Source organism: Phascolarctos cinereus, unplaced genomic scaffold, assembly GCF_003287225.1.
Source record: "Phascolarctos cinereus isolate Bilbo 61053 unplaced genomic scaffold, phaCin_HiC Scaffold_7;HRSCAF=346, whole genome shotgun sequence".
NCBI lineage: Eukaryota > Metazoa > Chordata > Mammalia > Diprotodontia > Phascolarctidae > Phascolarctos > Phascolarctos cinereus.
Window position 1 is genome coordinate 77,255,173 of NW_027556180.1, and position 15,828 is coordinate 77,271,000.

General features: G+C 35.7%; 1 protein-coding gene across 3 annotated transcripts in view; it reads right to left on the reverse strand.

Moving 5' to 3' along the window:
• UNC80 (unc-80 subunit of NALCN channel complex) overlaps nt 1-15,828 on the reverse strand; it is a 222,492-nt gene that overhangs the window by 154,694 nt on the left and 51,970 nt on the right. For all 3 annotated transcript variants that reach the window (XM_021008767.2, XM_078147389.1, XM_078147390.1), the window contains 4 exons: nt 10,759-10,906; nt 6,463-6,611; nt 3,429-3,595; nt 1,367-1,459 (listed from right to left, as the gene is read on the reverse strand). In XM_021008767.2, coding sequence (XP_020864426.1) covers nt 1,367-1,459; nt 3,429-3,595; nt 6,463-6,611; nt 10,759-10,906 — 557 coding nt within the window. The remainder of the gene's footprint in view (nt 1-1,366; nt 1,460-3,428; nt 3,596-6,462; nt 6,612-10,758; nt 10,907-15,828) is intronic.

Consider the following 15,828-nt stretch of genomic DNA (forward strand, 5'->3'; position numbering starts at 1 on the left):
CAGATTTCTGTATGGGGGAACAATTCATCAACAAGGAAGGGGAAAAGAGGATCACAACAGATAAAATAGACAATTTTGAACACATGAATTTAAAAGCTTTTGCAAAAACAAAATCAATGCAGTTAAAATTGAAAGGGAAATAGGTAACTGGGGGAAAAAATCTTTGAAATGAATTTCCCTGAGAAAGTTATATATATAAGACTAATTCAAATTTATAAGAATATACATTTCCCAATTAGTAAATGATCAAAGGATATGATCATGCAGTTTTTGAAGGAATTAATCCAAACTATTAATAGCCATAATAAAAAAATGCTCCAAGTTACTAATAATTAGAGAAATACAAATTAAAACAGCTCTGAGTTTCTACCTCACACTCATCAGATTGGCAAAATTGACAAAAAGGGAAAAATGACTCATTAATGCACTGTTGGTAGAGCTATGAGTTGGTACATTAATTTTGGAAAGGAATTTGGAACTATACTCATAAATTTACCAAACTATGCATATTCTTTGCCCAAATAATACTACTATGGGGCATAACCTAAAAAAAAATCAAAGGTCAAAAATCTTATATATACAACCATATTTATAGCAGCACTTTTTTGTGGGGGCAAATAATTGGAAACTAAGGAGGTGCCAATTAATTTGGGTGAATGACTGGAAAAATTATGGCATACAAATATAACTGAATATATTGTACAGTAAAAATTATGAAAAGGGGCAGTTTCAGAGAAGCCTGAAAAGACTTGTGTGAATTGTTTCAAAGTGAAGTAAGCAGAACCAAGAGAAAAAATTATTCAACAGCAATAACAATGAAAAGATAAATAACTTGGAAAGACTTATGAATTCCAATCAACATTATGAACCTTTTCTGAGGCCTGATGATGAAGCCTGTTACCCACCTCCTGACAGAGGTGTGATGGACTCAGGGTACAGAATGAGACTTTTTTTATATATAGAGAATGTACAAATTTGTTTGCTTGACTACGCAAATTATACAAGTGTGGGAGAGATAATAGATCACCATGTTGCAGGGTTTGACTTTTATTGGCAATAGGAAGCAACTGGAAACTTTTGAGCAGAAGAGACATTAGGATCAAAGTAGGATCTTCAGAAAAGTAATTTGTTCAGGGACTACAGGGAGAATACAATATAGGCAGAATTCGAGAGGTTCTTAGAGTGGTCTAGTTATGAGATGATTAAGGCTGAGCCTAGAGTGAAGGTGGAAGAATCAGAAAAAAAACCAAATGAATGTGAGTCATTTCAGTGGACAATTCAATAATTCTCTAGTAGAATTTTTCCTTCACTGAAAAGTCTTTAACTATTGTGATGTATCTCTGGGACCAAGTCTTCTGATACTTACTGCTCTGGAGTTTGCAAGGGACGGCCAGACATGTAGCTGCGACATTCATCAGGTGCTGATGATACCTGGCCTTTGTCAAGTCCAGCCTCTGATCTGAGGGAATAGTTTATTCCATCAATTACAATGTGCTAATTTCCATTCAATAAAGTAGGCAGCCATTTTGTAAAAACATACATGATACTGATAACACACACAATGCTAAACAAAATCTCTAATCCTCTCGAAAATGCCATCACTTAATAATTTGTATTTGATATTAAGGTATAACAAATGTGAATTTAGCTCTTGGTTACCCCTTTTAAATTATGAAAGGGACTGGACCTGTTATTTTACTGATAATAAGGAATGTCCTGGTGGGGAAGCTCCCTCTACCAATGCATATGAACACCTTCTCTCCAACTTAAAGTCTTAAAGAGTTGCCTAGAGCATTGAGAGGTTATGGTATTTGCTCAGGGTCATACAAACAGAATGTGTTAGGGGGAAATCTTGAACTTAGCCATGTCCACCTCTCTATTTACTACACAATCCAGCCTCTGGCATTCTGGGAGAGACACTGGAACTGTGATTTCACTAGTATACAGAAATCTTAGATGAGGAAACTGTGACTCACAATCTAAGAGAGTTATCTAGAGTAGAGATGTCAAACTTGTGGCCCATATGGTCTGTAACACTGCCAAGGCCAGAATCAGATTAAAATGGAATTGGGAAACATTTGACAAAATAACTAAAAATATAACAAAATGAAGATAATATTCATTTGAAAACTAAGTCAATATGCAGCCCACAGCATCCTTATCGATAGATTAGTAGTCCCCAGTTCTTTTTGCGTTTGACACCACTGCTAGAGTATGATTGACTTGCCCAGGAAAACATAGTATGTTTCAGAGGCAGCACTCCAACCTAGGGTTCCTGGCTCAAGTGCTAGCTCTCTATCCAGTATGCTATACTTCCTTTGACATTAAAATACATTCTGATAATATATTTGCCAAGCAAAGTTATTAAATCATATAGCATGAAGAACCTCAGATTTAGGTAGTTCCAGATTACTAAAAGGAAGAAAAACTTAAGGATTGAAAAACTGATCCTGGTGCTAGAGACTAGATAACTAAATACATCTCTTCTATTGCTAGAGAGGCTGAGGGCTTTTTGGGTTGTATATGACATACATAATATGGTTTTAGACATTTTGGACAAAATGCTTTTCCTTGTTATGGGGGAGGGTTTAACTGAGATATGAGATTGATAGTATGTCCAGAAATGCCTGTGATGCAAAAACAAAAGACATGAAAAAATAATTTAGAGGTTTCTCTTTGTATCTACTAGGGCATAGAATTTTTCACACAACATGCATCAAACCAAGTTTGATATTCCTAATAGGAAAAATAATTTAGGAAACTGCCTTTGTTTATCAATCATATTCTGCTGCTTTACTTCAATCACCTCTAAAAAGGCAGCTATGATACAGTGGAGGACTTGCCTCCGAGCCAAGAATATCTGGGGCCAAGTTCTGCTTTTGACACATACTACTCATGTGACCCTGGGTAAAACACTTAACTTCTCAGTGCTTTATCTAGGCCACTAAGGCTAGAAATTGCAGACAAGGTGCTCACCTTCACTGATAAGAGGGAGTTTCCCCACCTGGAGTTCCCTATATCAATCGATCCACAGATCCAACCCCTCTCCTATTACAGAGAGCAGAAACTGGTGTATCATGGATTATTATTCCTAAATCAAAATGATAAATATCAGTGGACACAACTGAAACACATAAAATTTTGCTTCATTAGTGAACTTCTTCATTAACTTGAATCACAAGTATAGGGGAGTTGAAGCAAGTCTTGGGTCTTTCAAAGGGGAGAACAGATAATCTGAAGAGTTCTGATTGTTTTATTGAGCCTAATATCTATCAAAGACACTGGCATTGTTAGTAAGAGAATCATCTACCACTCCTGTGCTTAAGAACCATCAGGATCTGAACACAAAATGCAAAAGATCAAAATACTATATTGTCATAAGACTGATGGAAACATTCAAAGAGTTCCCTTCACACACATGGACATACCTTTTGCTCCCTGAGGGTTTTGAGTCCTGCTCTGCCTCCTCTGATCTTTTTCCTGGGGCTAGCTTTTCTGCACTGTCTAGCAAGGCACTCAGGGCAACCCTCCTGAAAACATTTCCATGAGCTTCTTTGATGAATTGAACCAGCTGCCGGATGTCACAATAGAGCCCCTATGTAATGACAAGCATGAGGTATAGCAGGAAAGACAGGAAGCTTTATCAACAGATAGTTTTCTCATGGAGCCTGAAAAAGAAGGCTTAGGATAGTGTTGAAATTGACTAAATGGGTGATTTACCACTGGGATAATATACACAGAAATCTTTCAAGTGAAAACTTGAGGAACAATTTTATCCTACATCTCTAGAAGGTGTTAAAGCTGTGTTGCTAAGCCTATATTTGAAAGATCAAAGAAATTTGAAAAAGACCCATACGTATAAAAATATTCATAATTGTTGTTCTTTTTATGGTAGCAAAGAAATAGAAATTAAAGGAGTGCCTGTAAATTGAAAATGGTTGAATAAATTTTGAAGTTTGTGTATATTTATATGTACATTTACATACACATGCATACACATACAACATATGTGTGCATATATATAGTATATGTAACAGAAAGCCACTGTGATATAAGAAATCATGAAAGAGACAGTTTAGAAAAATCTGAGAAGACTGGTATGAACCAACAAAGATTGAAAAGAGCAGAACTAGGAGAAAAATGTATATAATAACAACAAAGTTGCAATGACAAACTTTGAAAGACAACACTGATCAACGCAATGACCAACCACAATTCTGGAGGACTGATGATAAGGCTTGCTACACCACTCCTTTCAGAAAAGTATTGGACTCTGGGCAAAAAATTATATATACGTATGTATGTATGTATGTATGTATGTATGTATGTATGTATACTTTGGATATGGCCAATGTAGGAATATTTTTTTTTCTGAACTATGTATACTTACTACAACTTTTTCTCCCCAGTGGGAAGATGAGTGGTACGTAGACATAGTAGATAGTAGATATTTGGTCATTGAAAAAAATAAAATTAACTTAAAATAAAATCAAGAAGATCATCAAATATAGTATAATAATTATAATATTATAGCCTCAGCTCTCCAATTCCCAGGCTTCTACTGACAATTCTTAATTATTATCAAAGGAGGAAATAGAAGGAAGCTATTCCTTTGGGTTTTGGTTCTAGTCTTCAACCTTTGTCCAAAAGCATTTTAAAAAATCATCTCTAAAATTTTTTTTTAAAAATCATCTCTACCTCAGCTAAAATTGGTATAATTCTGCTTGAAAGGTCTTCTTCACTAAGCCTGGTCATTTTAAAGACAATGTGGTACAATGGATGGGTTCAGGGATATGGACCACTCTTATAGTTCACAAATAAAAATCTGTCCATTTCTAGCCCAAGGTGCTATCTAAATAGCCAGATTTGTTCTGTATGGATCTTAAGAATTAGTTTGGTCAGTCCAACACAACTGGTGTGTTAACATACTTTGAAATATGGATACTTTTTGATGAAATTGTCTTGCTTGTCATAAGTGGAGAAGAGAGGCCTGGAGGGGGGATAAGCAAACCCTCTAAAAGGTATTTATGAAACAGTCACTGGGAACCTTGCTTTGATGATTTTGTAAGTCAAGAAAAATAGCTTTCACTTGGTCCCTCTTTGTTTATTCTCTTTTCAAATCTGAGTCTTTAGAGTTCTAAATGATTTTCTGAATTTGGGCAGGACTTATGCTACAATTCCCCACAGAATCATTTATGTGCTAATGTGCAAATGAAGTTATCACATATATAACTGGTTAGAATGCAGCTTGGATCTGCAGGAACCTATTTCAGTCGCTTTTGGCAGCACTATTCCAAGACACAATTTCTTCTGAAGCAATTAAGTGATCACCTCTTGCTGGCCTTTCCCAGTAGACTGTTTAAGGCCCCAAGCAAAGTTTAATCAACTCAGTCACACTATGGGCATAGTAGATGTCAGATTATAGCCTTCAATTAACATACAATGGCAACCATTCTATAGCATATTTGCTTTAATTACAAAAGCAAATATAATTTGGAATAGTGTAAATAAAATCATTAAGATTTTGTTGTAACGGCATGCCTTCTCTGTTATTTAATTTTTTTATTATGAATGCAACACACCAAAACCATAAACATTTCCCCATGCAAAGAGAAAAAGAGGACAGCATATGAAACTGTGAATCTTCATTATGTATGGCTGATTTCATTAAATATATTTAAATTTTAACGAGTTAGTTCCAACAATGCCCCACTCGACTGTGACCCCTTCTGAATTCCTTCTACTCTCTCCTATGTATTTTTAAAAAATAATTAATTAACATTCTTTCCTTTCTTTCTTGTTTCAGTATCACCACCCCCTCTGTAAAACCCTTCTGTGTAGCAAACAAGTATAATCAAGCAAAATGAATTCACATACTTGTCTGAAATGGGTCATTTTGTACCTTTATCTACTAAGAGGGCATTCTGTTCTCCAAGATCTTCCTAAAATTATCAGTTTTGTAATTATAGGGTTTGGGGCAGCCTCACATACATGATTCCATTGCAGCTTCCTGGTTTCTTGTAAATTCATTCTCAGGATGGAGTTCACTCAAAAATTCCCACACTCAAGCCAGGGTTGGGCTTGACAATTTTGAGTAAATCCATACCTACTTTAGCAGCCTTTTTTGATGGATCTCAAAGCCCATTGCAAACATCTCACAAATGATCAGAGGATCTTCATAAGATGAGTGGTTAATAAATCCTTCTCTACTTTCCTCTTTCCCATCTCAGAAATTCTTCAGTCAGGAAAGTGGAATAAAGAGAAGGTTAAGTGTGCTCTTAAGGTTCCCCACTGAATCATTGACAGCTGGTGCTGAAAGAACAGCAACAAAATAGAAGAATCTTCTCTCCAGTCTAATATTTCCCCCCAAACCCCCCTCTGTCTTTTGTCTTCTTTGTTGCTCTGGTTTTAAGCCCTCTCCTGTATCTGAGATGGCATACCCTTCTGCAGAGAGATCCTCACCAGGTTTTCAGGGCTGTGTAGTTCATGCGTAGTAGACGCACAGCGGGTGATGAGGGATTTAAACATAGCACTGACAATAATGCCTTCCACATTCTGGGCTGTGGATTTGTTGTCCACTGTGGTGAAGTTGTTCCCAAACCCAGCCTTATCTGGAAAGCAAAGGTACAATTTACAGGCAATTTGCCCAGTGAAACAATGGGATCCTGTGAACAATTCACTAGCAAAAAGAGACACATAATGAAACAAAAGTCATAATAATACCCTGAAGACTTTGAAACAAATCAACAGCACTCCCTTTACAGCCTCTTCTTTTAGATAACAATTTTATCTTGTTTATAGAATCTTTTGATAGCATCTGAGGGTGAAAATGGAAAGAACACTAGGTCAGTCAGAGAACCTGGGCTTAACTCTTAGCTCTGTTGTGTACTAGCTGTGTGAACTAGAAGAAGGCTTTGAGCATCAGTTTCCTCATTTGTAAAATGAAGAGGTTGAATTAGATGATCTCTAAGGTTTCTTTCTGCTCTAAATATATGATCCTATAATCCTAATCTTTTTTTGGAGGGAAGTAAAGACTTTCAGATGTAGAATTATTTTTTAACAATGATCTCTTCTGTTTGAAATAGTGCCCCCAAGGTTTAAATAGTATATCATAGAGTTCACCAACATTCAGCTAAACTCCTTACTTAAATTACTGTGTTGAAGGAGTAAGAAGGAAACACTGGAAGGAAGTATGAAGTGAGGCTAGAAGGCAAAAGAGCAAGAGAGTTCTGACATGGAAATCAATCTAATCCAAAAAACAAGCATCAGGCACCAACTAAGCAAAAGGCAAACTATGCACAAGGAAGAAGCATGGGAGAGTAGATAGTGTGTGATTACGTTCACACGGAATCTCTATATAATCAGTAGTGGTGTGGCTATGGGAAACTCATGTTTTCTGAGCCTCAAACAACTTTTAAAGACAGGAAGTTAGAGGCCAAGCCATCAGCAGTTAATGGTGACATTTCTCACACCAGGAGCTCCCACACCTAGGAAGTCACAGGTCTTTGATGTGAGTGTATGCACAAGGGACTATGTCACATCCTGGGAATACAAAACATGTAACTTAAGGAATGGACCTTTAAGGAGGGAAGGGGAACAGGTTTGAGGAGAAGGTGACACATGATCTGGCCCTTTAAATAAAAGGGTTTAAAGGTAAAAAGTAACTAAAGGATAAAAGGACTAAAGGTAGAAGGGAGTCCAGTACAGGATGAATGGAAGATAAGTGGAAGCAAGGCTAATTTGACTTGACAAGAGGGCATATGAAAGGAAGTAACGTATAATAAAGCTGTACAATAATACATACTGGGACTAGATAGTTAGAATGGTGGCAAGTTATAAAGTATTTTAAAAGCCAAGAAAGTGTTTGCTTCTAACCCTCATGGTAATAAGGAACTGCTGGAATTTATTGAGTAGGGGAGTGACAATCAATCCTATGCTTTGAGATTATCACTTTGGGAACTGTGTGGAGGATAAATTGGAAAAAAGAGACAAAAAAGAGACCAATTAGGAGCCAATTTTAATGGTCCTTGTGAGAGATGTTTTTACTATTGCAGTTTGAACTAGGGTGGTGGCCATATGTGCTGAGCTACGTATGCATAATCTCTTTTGATTAAATGTAAACTGGGGGAGAGTGGCTTACATTTACATAATAAATGCTTATTGAGTTAAATGGAGGTAAATTGGATGGAGCACTGACCTGGAGTGAAGAGGACCTGAGTTCAAATTCTGATTCATATATGAAAGAGCTAGTGATCCTAGGCAGGTCACTTAATTTCAATCTGTCTGGGTTTTCTTATCTGTAAAGTGAGGCTAAAGCACTTACCTCACAGAGTTGTTGTGCAGATAAAGTGATTAAACATTTGTAAGCACTTTACAAGCTTTAAAGCACTATGTAAACACTAATTATTATTATTATTAATTGATTGGGAGAGGACTGGATGGCATTATGAGCAAGGATCAAATGAGATAACATATGTAAAGGTCTTTGTACATCTTAAAGTGCTATAAAATGCTAGATAGTAGTAGTAGTAGTGATAGTAGAAGTGGCAATGGTAGTGGTAGTTGTGGTAGTGGTGGTGGTAGTAGTAGTAGTAGTAGTAGTAGTGGACTAATATGAAATTATGCTGGAAAAATAGGGTGGAAACAAGTCACAGAAGGGCCTTCTTTAAGGATGAGGCTAAGAAATTTGTATTTTCTCTTACAGGCAGTAGGAGTTACCAAATAGAAAAGCAATTTTTGAGCAGAAGAGTAATAGTCTTGTGAAAATTAACATGATTATTGAAGAAGAATCTATTTGAAGAGGCATGGGAAGAGATTGTGACACAAAGACAAGATATGAGGCAATTACAATAATATAGAGAGAGATGATGGTCTGAATAAAGATGTGATAAGAGAGGAAAATAGGCGAGAACCTTTGTGGAGATAAATCATAGAGAACAAAGGGAAGGAAGTGTGGTGGTAGACACCAACATTTCATCTTTATCAATTTTCAGCCATAAAGGCCTAAAGGATATTAGAGAAGAGCTGTGGACCTTGCACAGCCTTTCTTCTTCAGCTGCACCCTCCCCGCCCCTCTCAAACCCCATTAAGTGCCCAAGGGTGTAGAGAGGGAAAGCATGCTGATAGCAAATGGCTTCAACCTGTTCCCATCAGGACATCAAAATCTCAATCTAGCATTTAAATACCTATTAGTAATGCATATTCATCAGAATGTAAATTCCTGCAGGGCAGAGAGTTTTTTTTTTTTTGCTTTGCTTTGTATCTTCAGCACTTAGCATAGTGCTGGGTATATAATAAGTGCTTAATAAATACTCATTGACTTGACTTAACTTATTGGCTGCAAAGGATAGGGAATGACCAAAAGCTGAGTTCCTAGCTTTAATCAAATTGGGGTCCATGATGAACTAATTATTCATGACTGACTTTGAATTAACTTTTAGTTAAACCATCTCTCTAAAAGGAACACTTATTGCTTCCTTTTATATGTTAGGAACCAGCTTACTAATTGTGTACTATGGACTTCAGGATTATTGGAAATCATACCTAGTATGTTGTTGAATAGAAATTATTTTATAGCCTATGCCAGTTTTATCTTCCTGCAATGGTACAAATGTACATTATTTTGCAATCACTAATTTCTCCATTAGTACATACTTGGCAAATGCATAACTGCTTTTGTATTTGGATTGATGTCTGTGGTTTAAACACATTTAACAAAGTCTTTCTTCTTACATTGAGGATTAGATAGAAAAGAGGCACCCTAGTGATAAGGAAAATACTGTAGCCAGGGACATGAAGAGAAAGCTTTATAAAATAGTTTCTTTATAGTGACTTGAATACATGCTATTACAGGCGCTGTTTTATATAAACTATAACAATAGCAAGAAAAACAGATGTAAATGTGAGTGTATAGCTGCATCTGCATTAAAAATATATTTGAAATGTTTGTTCTATTCCAGTTGAAGTTTGCATACAATAAGCACGTACTTGAACAGTTGTAGAAGAATCAAATATTTAGAGCTAGAAGGGACCTCAAGGCTCATCTAGTCCCATACTTTTGTTTTACTGATAAGAAAACTAAGGCTCTATGTGCCCAAGATCACAGGGCAGTAAGTGACAGAGCTGGGATTTGATCTGATGTCCTCTATAGTTTACCTATGGTCATATACCTATGAAACAGTTTATAGCTCTATACCTACGTAATTTTAATATAATTTATTTATTCTGGCAAATACTACAGTGCAGAAACAATTAGAGGCAATCTTCAAGTTGAAGTCTCAATTGTTTCATTCATTGCATTTACATATAAGTGTGTGTATATTATACGTACTTATATTACATATGTTATGTAGCTATACACATTAACATGCATCTGTCTATATTTCCTCTTTTATTTCTTAGAGTCTTGGAGCACTTGACTCAGTTTTTTGCATCAGAAAGATAAGGAAGGTAGGCTGAATAGCAGTTGAGGGACAAAGAATAAAGACCTATAAGAATAAAGACTTGTCAGACCACTGATAGTTTACCCATTACAGTTTATAGACCATTAATCTAGACATACTTTGCAGAGGAAAATTTTCCATAGTAGTATGTCCTGAAAGATCGTACTCATCTTTCCTTCATTTCACGAGTACTAGAAATACATGCTTATGTATTTCTAAATATATTCTACCTCAAGGAACTTGGGGTGACTCCAAATAGTATACAGCCTACCTCATCATGGTCTCTCCTACTGCTTACAGTGGCAGCCATACTTACTGTCAGTGACTGGTTCCATACAGAATCCTAGCAAAGCATGCAAGAAATCCACTACGTTATTGAGGGAATCCTTGTTCACATAGTCCCTCATAGTTTGACGAAACTGCATTTTATCTAGCTTGTAAAGCTTAGTGAGGCAGTTCTGGGCCTGCAATGAAGCAAGAAAAGTAAAAAAGTCAAGAGTATCTACTTAAGTAACCTTTATCATTCCCTTCTTCCCACCCTGAACCACCTGGAAACCAGTTGAAAGTATGGGCACAAATGCATTTTGTTTTGGCTAGTGCTACTTTGTCTATTCCATTCAGTTCCAACAAACATTTAAGCAATTCTTATGTTCTAGGCCCTTTAGTGGGGTGCTGAGGATGTTATGGTAGAAAGAGTCCTGGTAGATCTGAGTGTCAGAAGACCCAAGTTCAAATCCTGAATCTACCCTTTATTACTTGTATGATCTTGGGTAACTCATTTTACTACTCTGGATCTCAGTTTCAACAACTGCAAAATGAGGTGTTTGGACTAGATGACTTTGAAGGTCCCTTTCATCTCTAAAATGATGATCCTAAATATAGATCTGGCATAGCCTCTGCTCTCAAGAAGTTAACTATTAACCAAGCATTCATGCCTGTGTTAGAGATTCTTAGCAGAGAAATTCATGAAAAATATGAGTATTATCTCCAAAAAATGACCATCAAAATGAGGGGGTTATACTAGATAGTCTCGAAGTTTTTTACTAGCCCTAATTCCTAAGATTCAATGTACATATATTATCTGGGAAAGACAGGAGACCCTTTAAGCTTCTCCATTAGCACATTAGTCTATCTGTTTGCTTAATTAACATCTTAGGGAATGAAATGATCCTGGCTCTGAGGGGATAAATATAAGACCAGTAAACTACAAATTTTATTAGCAGCAAATGGGAATTGGTAATGATAAGCCCAGCATGATGGAGGGAGTATAGAGAAAACAACATAGGGAACCAACAAAAAATGGAAATTTGAAGAGGGGTGCTCCAGTAGCAACCCTGGGCCCTGGAAAGCTAGGGACCAACACAAAGATGGCGGATTATGGAAGGCAGATCCAGTGTAATGGGGATATATTAAAGACTCCATTGAGTGCGAATGCTAAAAACCAACCTCTTTGATACTGAAACCTGCGCATCTTTTAAATTGCCTGGAAAAGACTAACATTTAGAATTATTAGGAAGTTTCTTGTTGTAGCCTTAAATCACAGTTGTATATAGAAATGTAACTTGCTTAATAGGAAAATAGGAGGGAAAGGAGATAAGACAAAGGTGGGGATGATGAAAGGGAAGGTGGATTAAGGGAGGCAGTAGTTAAAAGCAAAATAGATTTTTCAGGAAGAGGGGGGTGAGACAGACACACACAGAGAGAATTAGAGACAGAGAGACAGAGAGGAAGATACAAAAGAAAATGTGATGGAGGGAAATACACAGTTATCATAACTGAATGTGAATGGGATGAGCTGACCCATAAAAAGGAAACAGATAGCAGAATGGATTAGAAACCAGAATCCCACAATATGCTGTTTACAAGAGACACACTTGAAACAAAGCCACACACAGATTTAAAATAAAGGGCTGGAACAGAATGTAATACACTTCTGCTGAAGTAAAAAAACAAACAAAGGAACAAATCAAGAATAGCAATCACAGTCTCAGACAAAGCAAAAACAAAAACAGACAATTAAAAGAGATAATCAGGGAAACCACATGATGCTCAAAGGTACCGTAGACAATGAAGTAATACCAAAAATTTTTATAGCAAATTTCTCTGATAAAAGCCTTATTTCTCAGGTATATATTGAGCATAGAACTAAGTCATATTTATAGAAATAAGAGTAATGCCCCAATTGATAAATGGCCAAAGAATATAAGTAAGCAGTTTTCAGAAGAAATCAAAGCTATCTTATAGTCATATGAAAAACTTTTCTAAATCACTATTAATTAAAGAAATACAAATTAAAACAACTCTGAGGTATCACCTCACACCTATCAGAAATAACAAATGCTGAAGGGAATGAGGGAAAAATAGGTACACTAATGTACTGCTGGTGGAGTAGTAAACTGGTCTGACCATTCTGGGAAATGATTTGGAACTATGACCAAAGGGCTATAAAATTGTGCTTTCTCTTTGACTCAGCAATACCACTACTAGGTCTATATCCAAAGAAATCAAAGAAAAAGGAAAAGGACCTATATGTACAAAAATATTTATAGCAGTTCCTTTTGTGGTGGCAAAGAATTGGAAATTGAGGGGATACCCATCAATTGGGGAGTGGCTGAACAAGTTGTGGCACATGATTGTGATGGAGTATAATTGTGTTATAAAAAATGACAAAAAAACATGGTAAAAATTATATGACTTGATGTAAAATGAAATGAGAAGAATCATTGTGCATAGTAACAACAATGTTCTAATGGTGACCAACTGTGAAACATTTGGGAACTGATTGATACAATGATCCAAGACAATTTCAAGGGACTCATGACGAAAAAAATTTTTTCTCTCTCTCTCTCTCTCTCTCTCTCTCTCTCTCTCTCTCTAGAGAGAGAGAGAGAGAGAGAGAGAGAGAGAGAGAGAGACTGATTAACTCTGAGAGCAAATTGAAGTATAATTTTCTCATTTTCTTTATTTTTCTTGCTTTTTTGGGAAATATGCCAAATATGGAAAAATGTTTTACATCACTTCACATGTATAATTGATATCATATTGCTTGCCTTCTCAGTGGGTGGAGAAGGTGTGAAATAAAGGAAAATTTGGAACTCAAAATTTAAAAAGAAAATATAACTAAATTAAAATGTTAAAAATATATATACATGTGCTAAAGTATAATGTCAAATCCAATCATTCAGAGGTCATTAGAATTCTAAACACTTTTAGGGAGATTATGGTAAGGCCTAAAAATTAAAGTCTTCAAACTGGGTACTTTGTTCCTTTTAAAAGATAGTTTTAAGAAATTCTGAAGAGTTTAGACCACTGAGTCACTTAGGGCAATAGTGATTAGACAACTTTAGAAGCTGCTATATTATTTCCTTCTCTAATAGCTATTTCAATACTTAATAATTTAATAGTTTTCAGTTTCATTTTAATTGGGAGTTTCAATTGAACATATTTGCTGGAGGTAAAGAGGGCTGATTGGAAGTGTGAAAAGATTTTTAGTTTTTAGAGTCTAAGACACTAGAGAAGTCCCCAGATTGGAAAACTTGGAAATGCTTAGTTTCAAAAAGACTAGTGTTTTTTTTTCTTTAAACAAATTAGGCTTAAGTCTGGGAAAATCTATCTATTTGTCTAACTAGCCAGCTCATTATTACTGCATTTACTTAAAACATATATACAAATCTATTTGCTATTATTAGTATAGAAGTAGGCCACAAGTTAATGCATGGGGCATTTGCTGACTGAGTTATTAACATTCTGTTAAGTACTCTCTCTGCTCCCCTGAAACTTCCATGCCCTTTTTCTCTCCCCATGCCCACATAAGGGTCTACCATTTTACCAGTATGGGTAAAATAGTTGCTGCTACAGAAATTTCCACCATTGATATAAATGGACAATTTGGTAATAACCTTTTTATAGTCTTACAGAGTTGCCTGGGAGAACAATATATCTTTGAGATAGGATTTTAATTCAGGTATTCCTGACTCCAAGGCCAAATTTCTATCCATCATACCAAGCTACCTCCCTAACATGGTCTCATTCTCCATGAAAAGGTCTTAGTGGTGTCAGCAATGATAATTATCTCTCCTTTTTTGTGTTGATACTGTTGTATACTCCCTAAAGTCTAGAAACTTAGGTAGAATAGTTTGTTGCCAAAGAGTTTTTAACCTAACTTTAACTAGGACAATCACTAATTAACATTTCTCTTTTAACTTCAATATTCTTTCTTATGTACTAGCCCTTTCCACTGCGAGATAGTTTCTTAAGCCCAAACTGTAGTCACTCAAATTGCAAAGCAAAATAAAGGTTAAAAAAAATGGATCTGCAAAAATGGAAGCAGGATTGCTCTTCAAGTTTATCATTATTATTACTAATCAATTATAATTACTTATATTATACTTATAATTATATAATTAATTATATATATATATATAATTATGTAATTAATGCTAGTAATAATATGCATCAGAATTTAAGACCAGTTAAAGTGTCCAGGACGCAGAACTGAGACTCTGCTGTAAAACTGAAAATTTTAAAATGAGTACAAATAAAAAAAGTTATTTCACAATATAACAAGAAAAAGAAACAGGCTTGACCTTGAATTAATCAAAGAAACCGCATGCTAATAATGTTGGGTGAATGTTTCATGACAAAATCTAATATTAATAAAATTGGGCTGGCACTGGGTTTAGCAAGATCCTGAAATGCTGACCAAATTTGTGGAGTGATCTTGATTTAGGTTTGTCTATTTCCCCTATTTTTAAAATCAAAGGTCATGAGAAAGAAAGCAAATAATCATGCTTCAACTTAAAACAACAGGTGAGAACTATTTCAGCACACACTTGCTTTGTTTTTCAGAGTTTACTTTTGGTCTGAAAGTGAAAGTAAAAAAAAAATGGATCTAGAGCAGGGGTTCCTGATCTGTGGGCCACAGGCACCTGGGGGATCTTGGAGTTACTATAAGCAGTCAGTTGCAATCCCAAATATGCATTAAGCAGCATCATTTTGTAGATTAAACAATATTTTTCAGACATAATTTACTTTACAAATGTACATGGATGCTGTTGTGATTAATAAGATAAAAATTCATTTAAAAGAATTACTGAATTCAGAGTAGCTTTCTGCCATCATGTACTTTTCCAATCAATGGACAACACTAATTGTCCAACTACTATTATGTAAGGGTCCCAGAAGCTTTTTGATATTAAGAAAGAGTTCGCACGTTAGAAAATTTGGGAACCTCTGATCTAGAGGATTAAGATGCAAATATGTCGGCACAAATCAAAAATTTGAAACTGTAGAGTTTCAAGTTTTATGTAGGTCTCAAATCCACCAACTCAGATATCTTGAAGTAAAGATTCAGTTCAGTTCTGGAACAGAACCTTGGTACCTAACA